Here is an 18,823-nt window from a genome sequence, read left to right as displayed (position 1 = left end):
ACCAACTTTATATAGCACACAACATATCCAGTTGTGAGGTCAAAAATTGAACAATTCAACAATTGGAATTGGCAGTAAACTCATGCTGTGTTTGATTGTTTCATATAGGGGTGTATAAATTTGGATATTGTGTATCATCCTTATGCCCTTTTAGTGGAGACTTGAGTGAGCAGAGCATGTTTGTGTCATTTATTTAGTCATTTGGAATGCACTTATCAAAGGGAGCAATGTAATTTCCTCATTATCTTCAGCTGGGATATTCCTGTGACAATGAACGCAGCACGGCGTGCGTCAGCAGATGCTCTGCTCACTCAAAAGCCCCCACTGACAAGGGGATATGGATGATCACTTTGATGATTTAGAAAATGACCATAAATCGTACAATACAAAAATCATTACATCCCATGTTTTATATTACATGCCATCACAGGGTTTCCCCTGTTTACTGTTAATCTTCCTTTTAAACCAGCTCCACAGTTTCACAACAAGTCACTACATCTTGCCATCTACACTTAAGGTCATTTGAGAATCATAAAACTGTCTTTTAGCTGGCTAAGAGAGAAATAACAGGCAGAGCACTTAGACCAGTGAGAGCTGAGAGCAGCTGGGTAAAAATTCTCCTTCTTTATTTTTGAGATGCGTCATGAAGCATGGATTCCTTTTTAATGGCAGAAAATGAAACCGGGATCTTATTTTCTAGTCTAAAGGAATACATTTGCGTTCTTTGAGTCAAACACCACAGTGATTTTTAGCAAATGGCTCCTGATGCCCTCCCATGATCCTCCATAGGGTATTGCCAGGCAATTGCAACCTGCCAGACATCTCAGAACAATGCTTTGAGAGCTAAGAGAGCACAGCAGGAATGCATTTAGAGCTGTGCAGGCTGGGGAATTGGGGTTTCTTTTCTCCTCCTCTTTTTCTTTATTTCTCTTTCTTTTTCTTACTCGCTATCTGATGCCGGTCGATGATGAATTCCAAATCAGCCTCTGTGAAGTGTGAAATTTCAGTATTATGTTTCACGTACATGGACGATCGAAGCTTGTTTTGTCTGATGCAAGCAACAGCCAGTGTAAAAACTCATTGTTTTCTTATCCAGAAGGACTATCATCTGGCATGTAAATGTCAGTCATCACAGAAATCTGGTGGTTATTGTTTTCAGAAAAGCAAAGACCTCGTGTTAAGTAATAATCAAATTCCTTTTATTATAGGGATAATATGGCCATATTTGTAAAGGCATCATTCTACCTGGCGTCTCAAACCTGCTCTACTACCTAAGCTGTTATATCTAAGTCTTCACTTAAACCATGTTTCCCAGTGGTTTTGCCGTGAGTTAGTGTTGACACAGGCTGTAAAAAAACCCGATACCGCTGTGCTATCAAAGTCATTTGTCTTTCAGAGCAGGTAACTGCAGGAAGTGTTAGACTCAGAGTTAGTCCCGCTGATGAGATGTTTCCGAGTTGGGTAAAGGTAGGGAAACATGGGCAGTATCACATTCACACCCTCTTTTCACTCAGTGTGATGAAGAACACTTGCATCTGTGCTGCACTCTCTGCTCCTTTGGAAAGTGTAGAGCCTTTGTGGGCAATAACTATACAAGTGCTCAGCAGGTGTCATACTTGAGGAGTGAAAATGTTCTATTACCAATGTATTATCAATCCGTGCCGTGCCATGTTTTGTGTATAACGCGATGGCATAAATTGCTTCAATGAAAGGACCTCCACCTTCTGTTATTTAGATATTTAACAAACGTCACTGCCAATGTTGCTATGTCAAAGCAAGCCCTGAATAATTAAGCCTAAATAACTACAAGCTTCAGTTGAATTCTATATTCTATATTCTTTACAAATGTGCCAAGTTGCTTTGATTGACGTTTGCTTTTTTTTTTACAGGATTTTCTTTTGTCTCAGCTAGTAAAGCATGACAATATGAGTGTTCACTTATTTTCGCTCTTCACATCACTAAACAACAGTACACTACTATAGAAGAAAAACTAAAATTTCCCTACATTTAGAGAATTACATCAAGATGAAGAAAAAAACACTGAGACCACACTTTTTAAAGACATAATTTAATCTACAATAATATGTAACCCAAAATATGCTAATTAGATCAAACATCTCAAACTATCTCATTTAGATGCTTTGTAAACTCAAAAATTCATTATTAGCATTATACTTTGGCAAATTCTATCCATTGACACGCTCATTGTTGCAGCATGGGGACTTGTAAACGGAGAGACTGATTAAAAACCTGATTCACCTGATTGAAACGTGATTTTCAGAAATTGAGAAATCAACCGATCATATTCAGAGCGTGCTGTTTTGTGAAACATGGCCTTTTCTATCTGCAATATGCAACAGGCTCTCCGTAAACAGCCTGTGGGCAGTTTGTGAACGCCTCAGACTTTTTGAAAACTGTCTGCATATTTGAAATATAGTTGTTTATCACTGAAATCACCAGTCAAGAAAGATAAATCATGGGTAAATCTTGATCTAGCATGTAACAAAAATATGTAAAGTCTTTGGAGGTCACTTCAGACAATGAAGATTAGCAATTCAAATCTACTCTATTTAACACGCTTCTCTTTGCTCTGCCTTGAATTTCAATGAAAGCAAATGATAGCTCGCCATTGATTCAAGCATGCTAAGTGGACTAAATATTTTTTTCGTTCGGTGTGTGCCACCAATAAGTGGACAATTTCGGTATCGTACATTCAAATCATTCAAGCTCTGTGTTTTTATGCCGTGTGTCACCAATCCCTTGCGCCAACGATAATGTCAAGTTATTGTCACGTTTTATGCACCGGCGCGTATGTTTATTTATAGATGCAAAATTTTTTTCCATTCATTTTTACATCTAGCTGTTTTAACAGCGGTGGAGTTTCCACATATATAATTCAGGCCACACGTATGTGTAAAGTGCACACAGAACTCGGTGTAATTGATTAGCTCTATATGTCAAAAACAGGCCTACAGCTTGCACATTCACCTCACATCCTCTCTCCTGTCTGTCTGTTCCCATTGTTTTTCTGAGCTGCACTCAGGCTGTAGTGTGTCTTTTCAAGTGTGTGTGTTTTTTTGTTTTTTTTTTGTTGGCTTTGTAAGCTGTAGTCTCCTCCAATCAGGGAATGAAAGCTGGAGTACTGCGCTCTCTCTCTGTTGTTATCAACAGATCTGTATTCATTTCACACCTGCCAAAACACTTTCTCTTTTATTTATTTATTTATTTTTTCCGTACCCTTTCTCTTTGTGCGCGCAACACGGCAGCAGATTATTATCTGGATGTGAGCTTGCGTGTGTTTTCGTGTCGCACGTACGAAAGCACGCTGTAGTTAGTGGTCAGCGTGGGTTTTTGTATTGTTTCGAGTTTCCTGGTAGAAATATAAAACAAATATGATGGTGCTCTGGACTGCAGCCATTATAAAGTATAATAGCTCTCCTGGTGGGAAAGTGTTGTGGTGGTTTAATGGAACGGGCAGAGGGCTTGTCATAAACAGGTGTGTGGTGTGTTCGCTAAGCAGCTGCTGTAATGGCACGGTCATTATGATAATAGCCCAGGATGGATGTCATAGATCTAGGTTGTCCTGTCCTCGTGTGTTTGTCTTATGAGAGGGCAGGTGTGGGCCATTACTGGACTGTATTGCAAGACATTGCTGTAGGTCAGGGCCACACACGGCATTCAGTGGAACAGAAACAGCAGAGTGTTCCGTAAGTGTTTCTGAAAAAGCCCACAAAAAGAGACTGATCAAGTAAAGGGGATGCATTGCAATAGGAAGGCCATTAGTCACATATTTTCATGTCACATAAATCACTCCAATATGCTGGTGTTACAGTCACCAGAGGACTAATGAAAATTGTACACTAAAGATCTATTATTATTATTGTTGTTATTGTTGTCTTTTTAACCAGATTGCTGATGTATGCATATGTGTACACACTAAAAGTCAAAAGTTTTTGAACTGTAAGATTTTTAGATCTCTTCTGCCCACCACACCTGCATTTATTTAATCCAAAGTACAGCAATAACTTTAAATAACTTTAAAATAAATACATCTTTTTCCACATTAGTATAAAATCACATATCGAGCATTTCCGCAATGCATCTTTCTTTAAGCATAAATTGCTGTGATGCATTTAACTATTTAAATCAAACAACACTTTTATTTTTTATAACAAAAGATGATAAAATTAAAAAAGAAGAAGAAAGGAAAGGAAAAACGTAAATAATCAGCCCCTGTTTGGCCTAAGATTGCGGTAAGTGCTTTGCCATTTATGCGTGGGCACATTTAAGCATTAATCATGCTCATTACTAATACATTCTTGTGTCTCATATCATTAAGAAGCAGGGCATTGTGGGTAAACAGCTGTTATTGTCATTCAGGGTGCATATGAGAGGCAGAACAGGGTAAAAGGCTCCGCTGGTGGTTAGCGCAGTAATGCCATGTCAAGTTCAGCAGCTCCCTCTGCATGCTGGAGAGGAAGAGTCTGTCCGTGTGACCTAGGGGAGGAAGAGAGAAATAGTGTTGAAGAACAGAAACAGAGAGAGAGAGAGAGAGACACACACAGAGAAAAGGACTTTAATGAGTCCTTGTAATGGGTGTCCCGGTAAACAGGCTCTGGCTACTGTTATCTCCAGGCTAATGATGTCTGCCGCGCTATTCAATTAGGACAGGAACAAGGTCACTAACAGCTCAGGCCTTAAAGAGTTTAATGCTGCCCTCGCCACTAGACTTCCACTCCATTAGTCTGTGTTGAGTCCAATAAAAACGTCAGCTGTGAGAACACAGGCCGCAGCCGCACGCTACTTTCAGCTCTATTTGCATGCGTTCTGCTTAAACTTCAAATGCTTTGTGTCTACTGGCCGTCTGCTTGTTGTCATTTCTATGTTTTGGCAGCATCTCTATGAACGAGAGATGTAACGTCCCCTGCTTTAATAAACAAACAGGTCTGATTTATTGAACGCAGCGTTCATTGTTAGTTTGAAATAGCTCCTGTCATGCTCATGGAGATATTTTCACTAGCATTAATTTATCACAAATTCTTTCTTTTATATCTATTGCCGTATATTTAGCAAGGAAATGTGTTCTGTTTTACGCTCAACATCTGTGAAAGACCCTCTCATTTGGAAAATAGCTATCGTTTGCTCTACATAGTTGCTCTACATACACATAACGTGAAGCAAATAGAAATGATATATGCGTTTTCTGGCCTTTGGAAATTAAAACGCCCTCACGCTTTTCAGTACTTTAAACTTTATTCAACAAATAAATCTTGCAGCATTTCTGGGGGAAAATAATCTTCATGAACAAAATTGATGTACATTTTTTGAATGTAATAAAATAGTTTTATTATTTTGAAAGAAATTACTATGTTTATTCCTCAAGGATGCATAAAATTATTCAAAAGTGATATTAAGGCCACTTTTTGACTTTTTTAATATTTTTTTTTTAAATAGAGTTATCCATTTTTAGTCACACACATACATATATAAACAAAGGAACACTTTTTATAGTTTATAATAGCAGCAAATCAGCATATTAAAATAATTTCTGGACTTGAGTAATGATGCTGAACTTCAGCTTTGCCATCACATGAATAAATGACATGTAATTAGTCATTAAAATGTAAAAAATAATATTTCAAATAATTACTCATTTGACTATATTTCTTATCAAATATATGCAGCCCTGTTGAGCATCAGATCTTACCATCCTCATCTTACCAATAATGTATGTCACATTAAATGACACTTTTTTTGTACAGAGATGGTGGCAGAAATTGTTTTAGGCCCACAGCAGTTTCCCAGGAGGCGCTGCTCGCTGACACACAACTGTCCTTGACTAACCTCCCATTTGCATTCATCGACTCACATGCTTTCTCTCTCTTTGTCCGTCTCTTTCTGTAGGAGCTGGTGGGAAGTAACCCTCCGCAGAGGAACTGGAAGGGAATAGCGATTGCACTGCTTGTTATTCTGGTCATTTGCTCTCTGATCGTCACCTCTGTCATTCTGCTGACTCCAGGTATGGAGCCTGGGAGCAAAGGGCCCGGGGCCATGAGCCTCTGGACCGCACCACACCACACACACACACACACACACACACAACTGTTAACAACATGATGCTGTTAACAATCCAGCACTTTTCAAGTGTCTACGTACAGGTGCACAATCCTATTACAGACGCAGCCTCTCATGTCACCACATCCTGCCAGAACACCTTGAATGTTTTCCAAAACATCTTGGCTTGTACTTAGAAATTTCAATTGGGACAAGTTTTTGCATATGTGACACAACCACGCAAACAAAATCAATGACTTACAAGAGTTCTGGACACATTCAGTGTGGCCAAACAACACAGATGTGAAGTGTGAAAACAGGCTTCATACTGCAGCTAAATTGGCTGTAAAAGTGCCAAAAAAATATGCCCCACAGTAATTTAAAATGTAGTCTCTTTTGGCCACAGGCAGGAAAATTTTTACAAAAATATGTTATTGTTGTTACTTAGCTTCTGAGGTCCAATTGTTAGTCTGCATCAACTTTTTTGGGGAGGAATGATGGAATCTCAAACAAACAATATTTACATGACACAAATACAATCGGGATCAATAAAGTGACAGAAATTGGTACCAATCTAAAAAAACACTCTAGTGTACACTCTGATTCTAAAGGTTATATGTTATAATGATTTTCTAAACATCTCCAAGGCTGTGTTTATTATATAAATAATTTAAATTTAACATTTTGAATTTAAAATATGATTTATTCCTGTGATGGCAAAACTGAATGTTTAAAAGCCATTACTACATTACTATTACTCTTTTTATTATCTAAGAATAATATGTTAGTAAACTTCTAGACAGATTTAGAGTTTGTGTCCTTGCTAAAGTGTAATTTCACAATGAAATGCTGAGCAATTTACTTGTAATTATGGATAATTTACTGTTTATTATATTAGTAAATTCATGTAACAAGTAGGGCTGGGCAATTTGGGCGAGATATCTAATTGCGATAGTGATTACCCAGCTAAAAATGAACAAAAAAAAACAATAGAAACCATCACAAATGTTTTTTTGGTCATGTGTTTTGGGCATTATTCCAATAGGAATTGCATCTGCCAGATTACATCCCACCAAATAATCCATCAAATACCAATAGACACTATTATAGTTTACAATAAAACCTAATTATAATATAATTCCTATTATAAAATGATTTTCCGTTGTTTTTTGGGATGGGTTCTATAGATTTGCTTAGTTTTTTTTTTTTCCAAGCAGGGAATAAACTGTATTAACACATTTACAGGATTTAGTTATTACAGAATTTCACAGGTAATATTCATTTATTTTGTGTAAATAAAGAACTGTATTACTTTAGTCAACTGTTACAGTATTACATAGGTTACATAGGTTACATTGGCTGATTTATTCATGTTTAACAAAATGTGCTGAATGTTTTATTTAATCCAAATTAATAGAGGTGCGCTCACTCTTTTGGTTAGTAAGACAATGACTTGAGTTTAGTGTTGTCCAGTGTACAGTAAAGCACTGTAAAGCGTTACCAAAATTGCTTATTTCTTCTTCCATAGACAAACATCAGCTTTAGGATAGTTATGTTTCAGTGTTGTTCTCTGCAAAGAAGCAGCCAATCTGTGTATAGAACAGGATTAAGCACTCACTAGATGAGGAACTACCATATTGAACTGCAGTGTGTACGTGGCCAGTGAAGCCTGTTACTGGGCAATATAAATCTCTGCGTTCCCGTGCTCTCTGAAAGCCATTAAAATCTCCCAGCCGTGCTTTAATTAGCATTCTGTGAATGCTGGTTTGCCTACATTAAGCTAGAAGATTCAGTCTTTGAGAAACTAATTGAGAAGTTTTGTCTGTTCCCACACATTTACATTTTTGTCTAATAATAAGATCAGTGTAAAGTCTTTTAATGGGAGGCAGAGATTGAGATGTGACACCGATGTAGTTTGTTTTCTGTCTCTGTGTGTGTGTGTGTGTGTGTGTTGTCACATCATCTTCTGTCCAGTTGGACACTTTGTCTGGCTGCAGTCCTTTACTTCACGTCTGTGCTCTGTCTAAACTGGAGCAGGGGATGGTTCAGGCAGTCAGGCTAATAGAGGAAGAGAGAATGAGCACAGGCCGTAGAGACCGAGCAGGTGGCGTCTTTAGCTTGAGTCCTGACACCTCTCCAAAACTGCCGGATGGGACATAGGACAGTGTCTCAAAGATCTCTACAGACTGCTGCATGTGTGTAAACCAGGTCACTTATATAATGCACCTGATTTATTCAGAAAAAGCACATTGCACAAATGCTGTTTTTGAGTTTGGAATGAGGCACTATTCACTACACATTTGAATTCTACGATGTGATATTTCAGAGGGAAACAGTATATTTAATGATAAAAACATGCAGGGTGGGATTTTATTCTTCAGGATTTGATTGGATCATGATAAGTGGTCTCTATTTGACAGGTGCATAGAAGGAAGGGTTTAAAAATAATAGGAAATGGTGCTTCAAATGCTTCTGAGATTTTCTCTTGTGTCTGTGTGTGTGTGTGTGTGTGTGTTTGTGTTCTTGAATTAATGGGCACAATAAATCATACAGGAGGCCAGAAACCTGTATTAAGATATAGCCAGTTATAATATAAACGGACACATTAAATTGATCAATAAAGATGTTTATAATGTTACAAATGGATTTCTATTTTAGATAAGAGAGGTTCATCAAAAACAAAAAAAGGCAGCTCAACCATTTTCAACTAATGATGGTAGTAATAATAATAGCTTATCTTAAGCAACAAATTAGTGTATTTAGATCATTTCTGAAGGCTCATGCTGCTGCAAATTAATCTTTGCACCACAGAAATAAATTACATTTGAAAATATTTCACAAATAGAAAATCGTGTGTTTTACTATTTCACAATATTGTAATTTTGATCAAATAAATATGTCTTTTGGTGAATAAAAAACATAAAACAATCTTACAGATCACAAACCTTTGGATAGATAGATAGATAGATAGATAGATAGATAGATAGATAGATAGATAGATAGATAGATAGATAGATAGATAGCAGCAACAACAAAAAATATTTGTCTTTAACTACATGTAAGATGGACTAGTAAACTTTGTTTTCTTGTCAGAAATCTTAAATATCTGGTTGAGGTAAACGTTTCAAGTACAATGTTTGTTTGTTTTTTCATTTGCTTTGCTGTTTGTATTTAAATATTTGTATACATTTATTATATGTATTTATCTTGTGGTAAAATCCTCTTAAAAATGTAAGCAATTTTTTTTTTCAAAAAATATTTTCAGCTTTAAAAAACATTGCCTATCCCGCGAGTCCCAGGAGGAGGTCAAAGTAATAGAGCCCCTGTCAGTTCACCGTCCTCCCGCTGCCCTGCTGATGAACAGTTCAGCGTTATCCACACTGCCAGATACAAAATGCTCCTGACACCCCACCACACTCCATCATTGATGTTACTCTGGATTTCCTCTAGCCCGAGTGTTTTTTCTCAATCTCCGCTGTTGTCTTGCTGTGACACGTCCTCTCTTTCATGTAACGGATAGGTTGATATGATGGGGCTCGATCAGTGCTTTGACTGGAAAACTAGGTCAGGTCTTCTTTTATCCCAGCATTATTATTATGTTTTTAGATCAAACATATCTCACCGAAGACTGACTCTTGACTGACACAATGACAGCTAATTGGACATGCCAGAGGAACTCGCTTTTCTGAGGGTTTGTGATAGAAACTCCTTTTGCTCCGATTTCACAAATCTCTCAGGAAATGTTGCACATGGTGGTACCATAGCGGGGGGTCTGTCAGATAACCTTCCCACAGTTATTTCCGCTTCTCTGTCCTGTTGTTAGAGAAATTGCGCTTTTCTTGTGTGTAGGGATCAGCCGAGTCACCTTCTGACTCTCCAGGAATATTTCAGAGCGACTTCCAGAGCCATTTTTTCCCCTGGAAAAAAAAAAGTTATTTGAAACGATTTTTAAATATTTTGCTGATATCTTAGCTGACAGCAGTGAATTGGGTCAGTTACACAAGCCTCTCTCGTGAATACTAACAATGTCAGAGTACATAGACAATCCTGTGTACATCTTTCAAGGCGCAAAATACAATGAAAACTTCTTCAGTGCATCAAAAATACAGATAGCCTTTCGTCATTTTACTCCCTTAGCATTCAAGTTGCATTTTCACATTGGCGAATGATGAAACTGACGCTGTCTTTTTCTGCCCCACATCAATGAAGCAGCATCTATTAAGAAAAAAATAATGAATCATGTGCTGAAATGGAAGGTCTTCATTTTCTTTTAATCGTTTCATTAACTTTAGGCCGAAGGGCTGACAAGTAGGATCCACATGTCTGTCAAACAAAGAGCAGTGCATATGAAATCAGCACAGACTTACAGATAACACTGTGATCTTCTTAACCAACAAAAGTTCCTTTCATTCAGTCATTCTGACTCTTTGAAGTGGAGAACATCTCCCATTTTCTGCTGCTTATGAAAGCTCTTGCTGTTCTTTAATTAATGCCCGTGATTGTCCTCATTTTATGCGTTCAGTTACTTGGTCCTTTTTTTCACCATTTTCTTGGCAGTGGATTTCCACTTTAATATTATGCAAAGGCATTAACATTAACATTACATTAACGACTCCTTACACAGAAACTTAAGATGCAGGATGGGTGCAAAATCGCATATTATATGCATCGTGCTATTTCTGCACTACATACATAGAACTGATCTAAGTAACATCTCTTTGGTTTTGAGGAATGGAATGGAGTGAATGAATGAATGCTCACATTTGATGAGACTGCCAGAAAGTTTAAAATTTGTAAACATTTTGATTTAAAATGCAAAATGTATATAAACTCGTTCATAGTGTAAGATGAATTTAAATATGTATAGTATAATTTTTGGTTGGTTAGCTTTTTAATGTTTATGAAATGTGAAAGTTTTATTTACTAAATCTGCTTTTATCTGGGCAAAGTATTGTACATTACAAAACAGTAATGCTATGACACATTATTCTAATTTGAAGTTGACCTCAAACTTTTTTTTCACCATTCTGTTCTTTTAGAATCATTTTTAAAGTAAGTGGTTACAAACTATTTATTTTAGCAACATTTAAATAACAAATGTACAAATGTAGTTGACTAACTTTCCACTAAATTTGTTTATTTAAATGTAGCTAAAATAAATTGGTTGCAACCACTTACCTTAAAAAAAAAAAAAAATAAAAGTGAAATTGATGAATGATTTTTTTCAGTGAATAGCAAGTGTGGTTCATGTGATTGCCTTCAAAATCATAGTGCGACAAATAGAGAGTGCCAGAAATGCTTGAATGGTAAACTGCTTCTGGCAGATATGAGTGTGCATCCATGCAGGCTTTTAAGGCTGCTATTACCCAAGACCCATTACGGAAAAGGGACGAGTTTCCGGCACAATGCGGAGCCAAATCTGCGCCAAAATGCGCACAATGTTTTTCGCAATTCTCCAAAGATCTTCTTCATTCACTTGCTGGAGTGCTTGGCTGTTTTTCTTCTAATAATAAAGCCCTATTACCGAGGTTTATGCTCTAAATGGCTGCTTATTACAGTGCACTTCGTAAATGGGCGTTTACAGTGATGAATATTCATCTAGCCGCAATGGTGGGCAGCTCGGTTTTAATAGTGCACAGTCCAGGCATGCTGCAGACTCTGTCTATAGCAGGCAGCCAGGCAGAGAAGCTTCCAGCTGGGCTCATTTCTCCTCTGTGCACCATGCAAGAAAATCAGCCCTCAGCTGTCAGCTCTAACATAGACACAGCAGCGGGGCATAAGACTTGAATACGCATTCCAAGACATTTCTTTTGTTGTCATTCTTTGAAATTCACTTGACTGAACTCATTGGCAAGGATTATTATATCTTGTTTGCCTAATAGCTGAATGTTTATGTAACGTGTCGGTTTACCAGCCGAGTTCTTTTTCTGCTCACGTTTAAATGTTGCCTAGTATCAGCCTCAGGCGGCCTTCCCACAGACCGCTCATGGGCCGCCCAGTGCATATTGTACACAAAAACGTTAGCTGACATCACAAGCTCCTATTAGATTTCCCCGAATTGTATGTAATGCCCCCCCCCCCTAATTAAATAGGTTCAAGCACTCTCAATGAGTCAGTGACAAAAAAATATGAGAATACGGTATGGGGATGGAAAAAATCTTTTTAAAATCATGCTGAGTTACAAATACTATTTGTACTCCTGCTGATATGGATTTGAAGAACGTTTAGACTACTACTATGTTCGCACAGGGTGCTAGACTGACTTTTTACACTGATTGCACTGGTGCGCCTAATTTTTTTCTGAGGTGCACCAGCACAAAAGTTAGGAGCACTCAAATCATTGTCCATAAATAATTGACTAACAATTATTTGAAGCACAATTCTACAAGAAAATTAACGTAGGTTTTGATGCTTAAAGTGCTTCAACGAGCTGAAATTTAAGCTTAAAACATGAAGAGAAATCAAATAAAAAGAAAATCTAAATTAGCCGGGAAAAGTGGTCAAGCCACTCCCCTTTTTAATTTCAGTGGGCTCTGGCTCTAGGATTTCATCTTTAGGGGGGCTTATTCCTCAGAGTGAACATTAGATACAATTATACAAATTACCTAAATAAAAAGTATTTATTTATTTTTTGCTTGATTAATATTATTAGCCTAATACAATAAATGCATTGATCCGTTGTACTGATAACACATTCAATATTTTCTGTTTATTTAAGACTTAACCGACTGCGTTAACTTGAATACTCATCAAGATAGCCATTGTGATTTGTTGTATATTGCTTATTTGCTCTGAAAAACGGGAAAGTGTTGGACCCAATCTAATGAAAGTGTGTTTCAATGGCAGTGTTTGGTGTTCTATTATACGCAGAAAGTGACTTTGGCAATATATGAGATGCAATGGTTAGATTTAGAGGTGTGGGGATGCTGCGTATCATAAGCACATGATTGCTTTTAGACCATGTTATATGTCTAATGTGTGCAATTGTGTTGAACCACAGGGAGACTTTCAGAGTCACAGAGACTTTTTTCCCCTCTTAACGGCTAGTCACACCGGTGCGACCAATTTTTTTAGTCGTACATGCCACCAGATTGTTCGCACTCTAGAGTCCTGTAGCTGACAATATCATTCACTATTAAATCTTAAATATCAATGTGTTTTTACACATGACAGTTTAAAAAATACCTTTGGCATAGTAAATAAATAAAAATATCAGACATTTTAAGAGACTTGACCCCGACCCAGGGTTTCGTGCAGGGGATTGTATTTCACTGTTAAGTGTTTAATAAAAAATGTTTTCCACCGTGGACCATCAGCATGACAGGGCTGTGGATCCTACAGGATCTCCTCCTGCTCCAGACTCCTCCTGTTTCTTCCCTAGCTCTTCCCTCCATCTGTTCCTCCATGGACTCTGTGTGAATCGTGGGCTTTGTTTGTTGGCCCCCTCCTGGGGGTTCGTCCTCCACCTTCGCCCAAGTTCCCGTTCGCTCCTCGCTTTGTTGTTCCATTTTTAGGTGCGAGGACGCACCTTTCCGGGAGGGGGTGATATGTCAGGTCATAGAACTGTCTTGTTGTTGTTTTACACGCCCAAGTATTTCCTTTCTCCTTTATAAACCTGTGTGTTTGCCGTGTCAGATTCTCCGGTCTCTTCTATTATGTGTGTGGATGCCTGCCTGTATTATTAGTTATTTGTGCGTTGAAGATTAAAGCTGGTAAAAGTTATCTCCGCGTTGAATGCTCCTTCAACTTTATAAATAATCTCTATTTTTGGATGCTTATCTTGTGAACAATAGACTGAAATCTATCTTATTATCAGTCATGCAGACCCTGTTAGTAAAAAACAAACTATATATCCTTGGGCACAAGAAAAATATGCTGCGCTTGGTCATTTACCATTAGCCGGGCAGTCCTTTCCTATCTAAATGGGCAGCTCTTGGCCAAAATAAGCTGCAGAATGGACCACACCATAGTCCACAAGTCAATGTAAGACTACATACTTTTTTGGTCTCAAATCGTGTGTTTCTTTGTGGTTCCGATGTTTGGTTTTCTGCACTCTTTGCATTTAGGATGTACAAAACCGCTCGTCCTGACAGCAAAGTGAAACAAATCAGATATTGCCTTTTCTGCATCTTCCAATGCATATGAAATGAGCCATATGCCAGACGAAAGCACTCTGTGATCATATCTGATGTGCGGAATTATGACTAAATAAATCAGGTTAGTGCTGGCATCAGCTGTAAATGCACAAAGCCTATTTTAATAATAAAACATTCAATTGGTCTAAAGCAGAGCCTAGAGGGACGCCTGATTGTGTTTACTCCCATGTCCTACCTTTTTTTTTTTTTTTCTCCTCTGCGGCACTGGAGAATTGCACCCGGCCCACGCGTGAACCCGCATGCGTACACGAGTCAAAGTGACAGCCTAATATTAGTCGGAGCGAGATGAAGTGCGCGTGAGTTGATAGATTCTTCCCCGCTTTCTCTGTCAAACACACTGAATACATTCTGGTGTTCATTCTCAGCTTATGGGGCTGTCATTTAATGCAAAGCTCTGCCGCCGCATTCCTACTGAATGCATGCGATTTAAAATGGTTTTCCACTACGTCGCATGTTCGGTGTCTAGGTATTGATGTGGCGGTAAGTTGGTGCATTCGCACCACGAGCTGAACGAATGAGTGGTAATGTCAAACAGAGGTTGCCTGATGGAGGTGATCTTTGGGCCCTGAGCGCAGCGGTACGGCTGAGATAATGAGCCCAGGCACCGCTGGAAGCTGGAACAGTCAGAACTTTCCAGCGCAGCGTTAAGAGAGCACTGTGGTTTTCACATCAAGCCCAGAAGCTGCAGTTGCCATTACCGAAGAGACTATCGCTTCTTTTAGAGGAAAAATCACCAGGCTGCCCTCTAAGAAAAGACTGTCAGCCAATTCAGCCCAATGCAGATACAGTTTGCCTCCCATGAACCTGAAAAGCTTAGAGTTTTTGACGTGCTCTGAGCAGAGGATGGAGGCGTGAAGATTGTGAGTTACACCAAATAAACTTGGAGTCTTGGTGCTAAATGTTTTGATGGGCATTTTCCAAACACTTCTTTGTGAAGTTTCAAAACCTTTGCAAACCATTTATTCCAAGTCAGTGATTTAGAGCACATATTATACCGTGAAAGTCACATATTTGAGCAAATGAGGTTTTTTTTATCATCATAGCTGTTTCTAAATGATTCTTATTCAACCCAGGCTCACTAAAGATATGTGCTTGTGGTGAGTTTCTTCAGCACTGATATTACATACCTTACTGTATGTTTCGCAGCCGTTTTAATGTGAAATATTCAGTGAATAGCACTGAAACGCACATGTGACCGTAGCCATGCTTTTATTATGTCGGTACAGGCATGTATTGCTGAGTTTTTATTACGTTGTTTAACCCTTTCATGCACGGTGTTTGAGGTTTAGGTTTAAAAAAGAAAATTTCTACGTGCAGAAAACTATGATGAATATGTTAGTATTTTAGAAACTTGAGTAAAAAAAAACTAAAAACTATCCACACATGTAGATATGTCATGCAACAATGGAGTCAGATGAAATACATTTTGATTTCTATAATCTGCTAGTATATCTCTTGTATTTTTTCAAAAATATTGTGTATGTATGTAATAAAACAGACATTTAACAGATACCATAAATAACCATTTAAATGACATTGCAGCAGTAAATGGCAACTTTAGACATACATATAGAGCAAAATTTTCCTGCATCTTGTTACATTTGAGATGTTAATAAGGTATAACTGAAAATATTCAACATAAAGTTGAATAAGGATAATAATTTATCAAGTTCATTCAGCAGTGAATGTTTTTATTGATTTGCCCTTATTGTTATTAGGTTTCCTCATATATGATTGTTATTGAGTGCATACCTCACCTATACACATGTGACTTAATTGTGCAAGAAATTATGCTTTGTTAGTCAAAACTCTGGCCCTGTAAATCATACTTTGAATGTTTTACTACCTCTGTGATTCGTACGAATCTATCTGTGAACCATATATCGCTGCATCCGAAAAACATTCTTCGCAATCATTCAGAAATTATGTCTATATAGTATGAATGAAATTCTGACATCTGATATGTTGTGATGTATCAATTGTGTTGCTTCATTTCTATTCACAAATCCTCTCCAGTGGCCTCATGGGACAGCAAAAGTATGAATGAAGTATGAAAAAGTATTTGGACACACTACTCTGCTTACTTAATACTATATAGTATGGAAGTAAGCATATATATAGGCACGTTGTATGTAACACTACTTCAATCTATTAAAGTTTAAAAAAAGGAATGCATCACGAGAGTGTGGTATTTTTAGAGCTTCATAATGTTTGTGAATCATTTTGTGAAGCAATTTGTTCAATTAGTTGTTTTGAAAGCTTTCTTTCTCCCATCACTATCTAAAAGTCTTTTCTGTTCTGCATATCTCTCTAAAGGTGAGGACGATAGCCTGGCCTTTAAGGGGAAAGTTACAGTGGAAGAAATCTTCAAGAAAGACTTCAAAGTTCACGACCCAAACGCTAAGTGGATCAGCAGTAAGTGCTCTCATCAGCAGACATTTGATTTCCTCTATTGCGTTTCTTCCATTATCTGCCCAGTATCTGATACGATTGCAGAGATTATCTCAGCATTGAGTCACAAACGTACTATAATTCTCATTGTGCACATAATCAATTCAGAGAGGCAGTGAAATACAGGCTTGTGCATTGCTAATTTCCTCTTGAAGATAAAACGAAAGTATTGATTTTTTTTTTTTTTTTTTTCAAATTGAAGTCAATTTGAAACATTTGAAAATCAAGATCTTCCTGAAACTCAAATAAAGTTTTAGGTGAAAGAGGTAACAGTATCCAAGCACAGTGACTGCTAAATTATCGGGGCGTATAGTAATGTCTTGTCTGAATTGCACATAAAAAAAAAAAAAAAAAGTTTTAAATGATGCGGTCGTAATAAGTGGAATATAGACATAGATTTGAAATTATATTATATTATATATGTGCTTATATATACATTTTGTGATTGTGAAATGTATGGTTCATTATATGCAAGGACACCTGTATGATCTGAATAATTAAAATCCACTAACACTTGTGAAAAAGAAGTACACTTGTGTGTACTTTTAAAACAAGGACTTGCTACAAAAATAATATATTTTATAGAATATATACTTAATTAACAGTAATTCACCACTCAGTCAGTTAATTGCACGGTAATTGCAATTAAGTGAACATTTTATTATATGCTTAAATTTATATTGAATTCAATTTGAGTTGATTTGTCGAGCCATATAAGTAGAACTTGCTTACATCTTTATACGCCATTACATAATTACTTTTAAATAAGCATTTTATTTGTTTTCTAATTTATGTTTAAAGTGTACTGCTGATTGTACTGACAAGCACTTAAACTACTAAGTTAGTAGTTATAATATATAATATATATATATATATATATATATATATATATATATATATATATATATATATATATATATGTGTGTGTGTGTGTGTGTGTGTGTCATATATTTAGATATTTGTATCAAATTCTAATTCAAATTTTATTTGTCACATACACATACATACATGGTAATGACATGTAGTGAAATGTTTTTACAACCGTCCAGCATCGGAATAGAAAACAAAAATATATATATATATATATAAAATATAAAATATAAAAACTATATTTAAAAAAATATATATGCGCAATGACTTTATTCAGTTTCAAATTCTTTTAGCATGTTCATTTTAAATGCGATATCAAGTACTAGACTGCAGTTAAAATCATAATCAAGTACTTTTACTGTGACTGTGTTCTTACAGTATAAAGCATGAAAACTACTATTAAACCTTGTAATCTTTAAATATTAAATATTTATTCCATATTTAATTTAATTCATATTACAATATCTCACTTTTATTGCAATTTAAGCACACTTTTCTCAATAAAATCTCAAAAACATGGCCTCTCCTAGCAAAAACGGTTTAGAAAAGTTATGCAAAAGTGCAGACGACCTTCTTTAATATGATTTCTAACCATTTAGACTCGTTTAAGTGGGTCTGAAGGTTTCCAAATTGTTTTTGGGGCAACTCTACAATGCTGAATTAAGTCAAAATGGGGGTGATTAAATCTTTGTGGACATGTGTCTGGACGGTGATGTCTTTTCCTCACGCAGACGGATGACTTGATGTGAACGGAGGGAGGCGTTTATCAGCGGGTAGATTAATCAAGCAGTCTGATTTGGTTTGAGCTTCATTGAGCTGTCTCCTCTAATCAGCTGCTTTAGGCTGTGCAGATATGGAAGCTCTCTTCATGCTCCAGTCTCAGCCACAAACGCTTCAGAGACAATTACATGCATATTGCACACAAAAATAGCAAAAACTCACTGAAGTTGTTTATTTATGTCACTTAATTATCGTCTATTATTGTGGTATCATCAATTTCTGATTTGCTTACCCTTAAAGTCAGCATGAAATGAAAAATCACATTTAGCTGTTTCTAAATGCATGCTATTGATCTTTTTGTTGAGGTTCATTGAGCTGATCTCATTTGGCTGTAGCTGATCTGGCGGAAGGTGGCCTTCACTGATCTTTTTGAGAACATTTAATTCATGCATATGGAATTTTTTTTTTCATTAAAAATTCAATTTAATCAAATGTTTTGCTTGTAAAGGGATAGTTCACCCCAAAATTAAAATAGTTGTCATTTGCTGTACACAAACAGCACTTCTGTTCTT

At 36.9% G+C, this 18,823-nt stretch overlaps 1 protein-coding gene across 4 annotated transcripts in view; it reads left to right on the top strand.

Moving 5' to 3' along the window:
• The window catches only part of dpp6a (dipeptidyl-peptidase 6a), a 343,738-nt gene that overhangs the window by 254,074 nt on the left and 70,841 nt on the right, over window positions 1–18,823 (top strand). For all 4 annotated transcript variants that reach the window (XM_043226511.1, XM_043226513.1, XM_043226512.1 and 1 more), the window contains 2 exons: window positions 5,905–6,019; window positions 16,527–16,625. In XM_043226511.1, the coding sequence (XP_043082446.1) occupies window positions 5,905–6,019; window positions 16,527–16,625 (214 nt within the window). The remainder of the gene's footprint in view (window positions 1–5,904; window positions 6,020–16,526; window positions 16,626–18,823) is intronic.

The sequence above is a fragment of the Puntigrus tetrazona genome, chromosome 24 (genome assembly GCF_018831695.1).
Source record: "Puntigrus tetrazona isolate hp1 chromosome 24, ASM1883169v1, whole genome shotgun sequence".
NCBI classification, from domain to species: Eukaryota; Metazoa; Chordata; class Actinopteri; order Cypriniformes; family Cyprinidae; genus Puntigrus; species Puntigrus tetrazona.
This window is presented reverse-complemented; position numbering and strand designations above follow the sequence as displayed.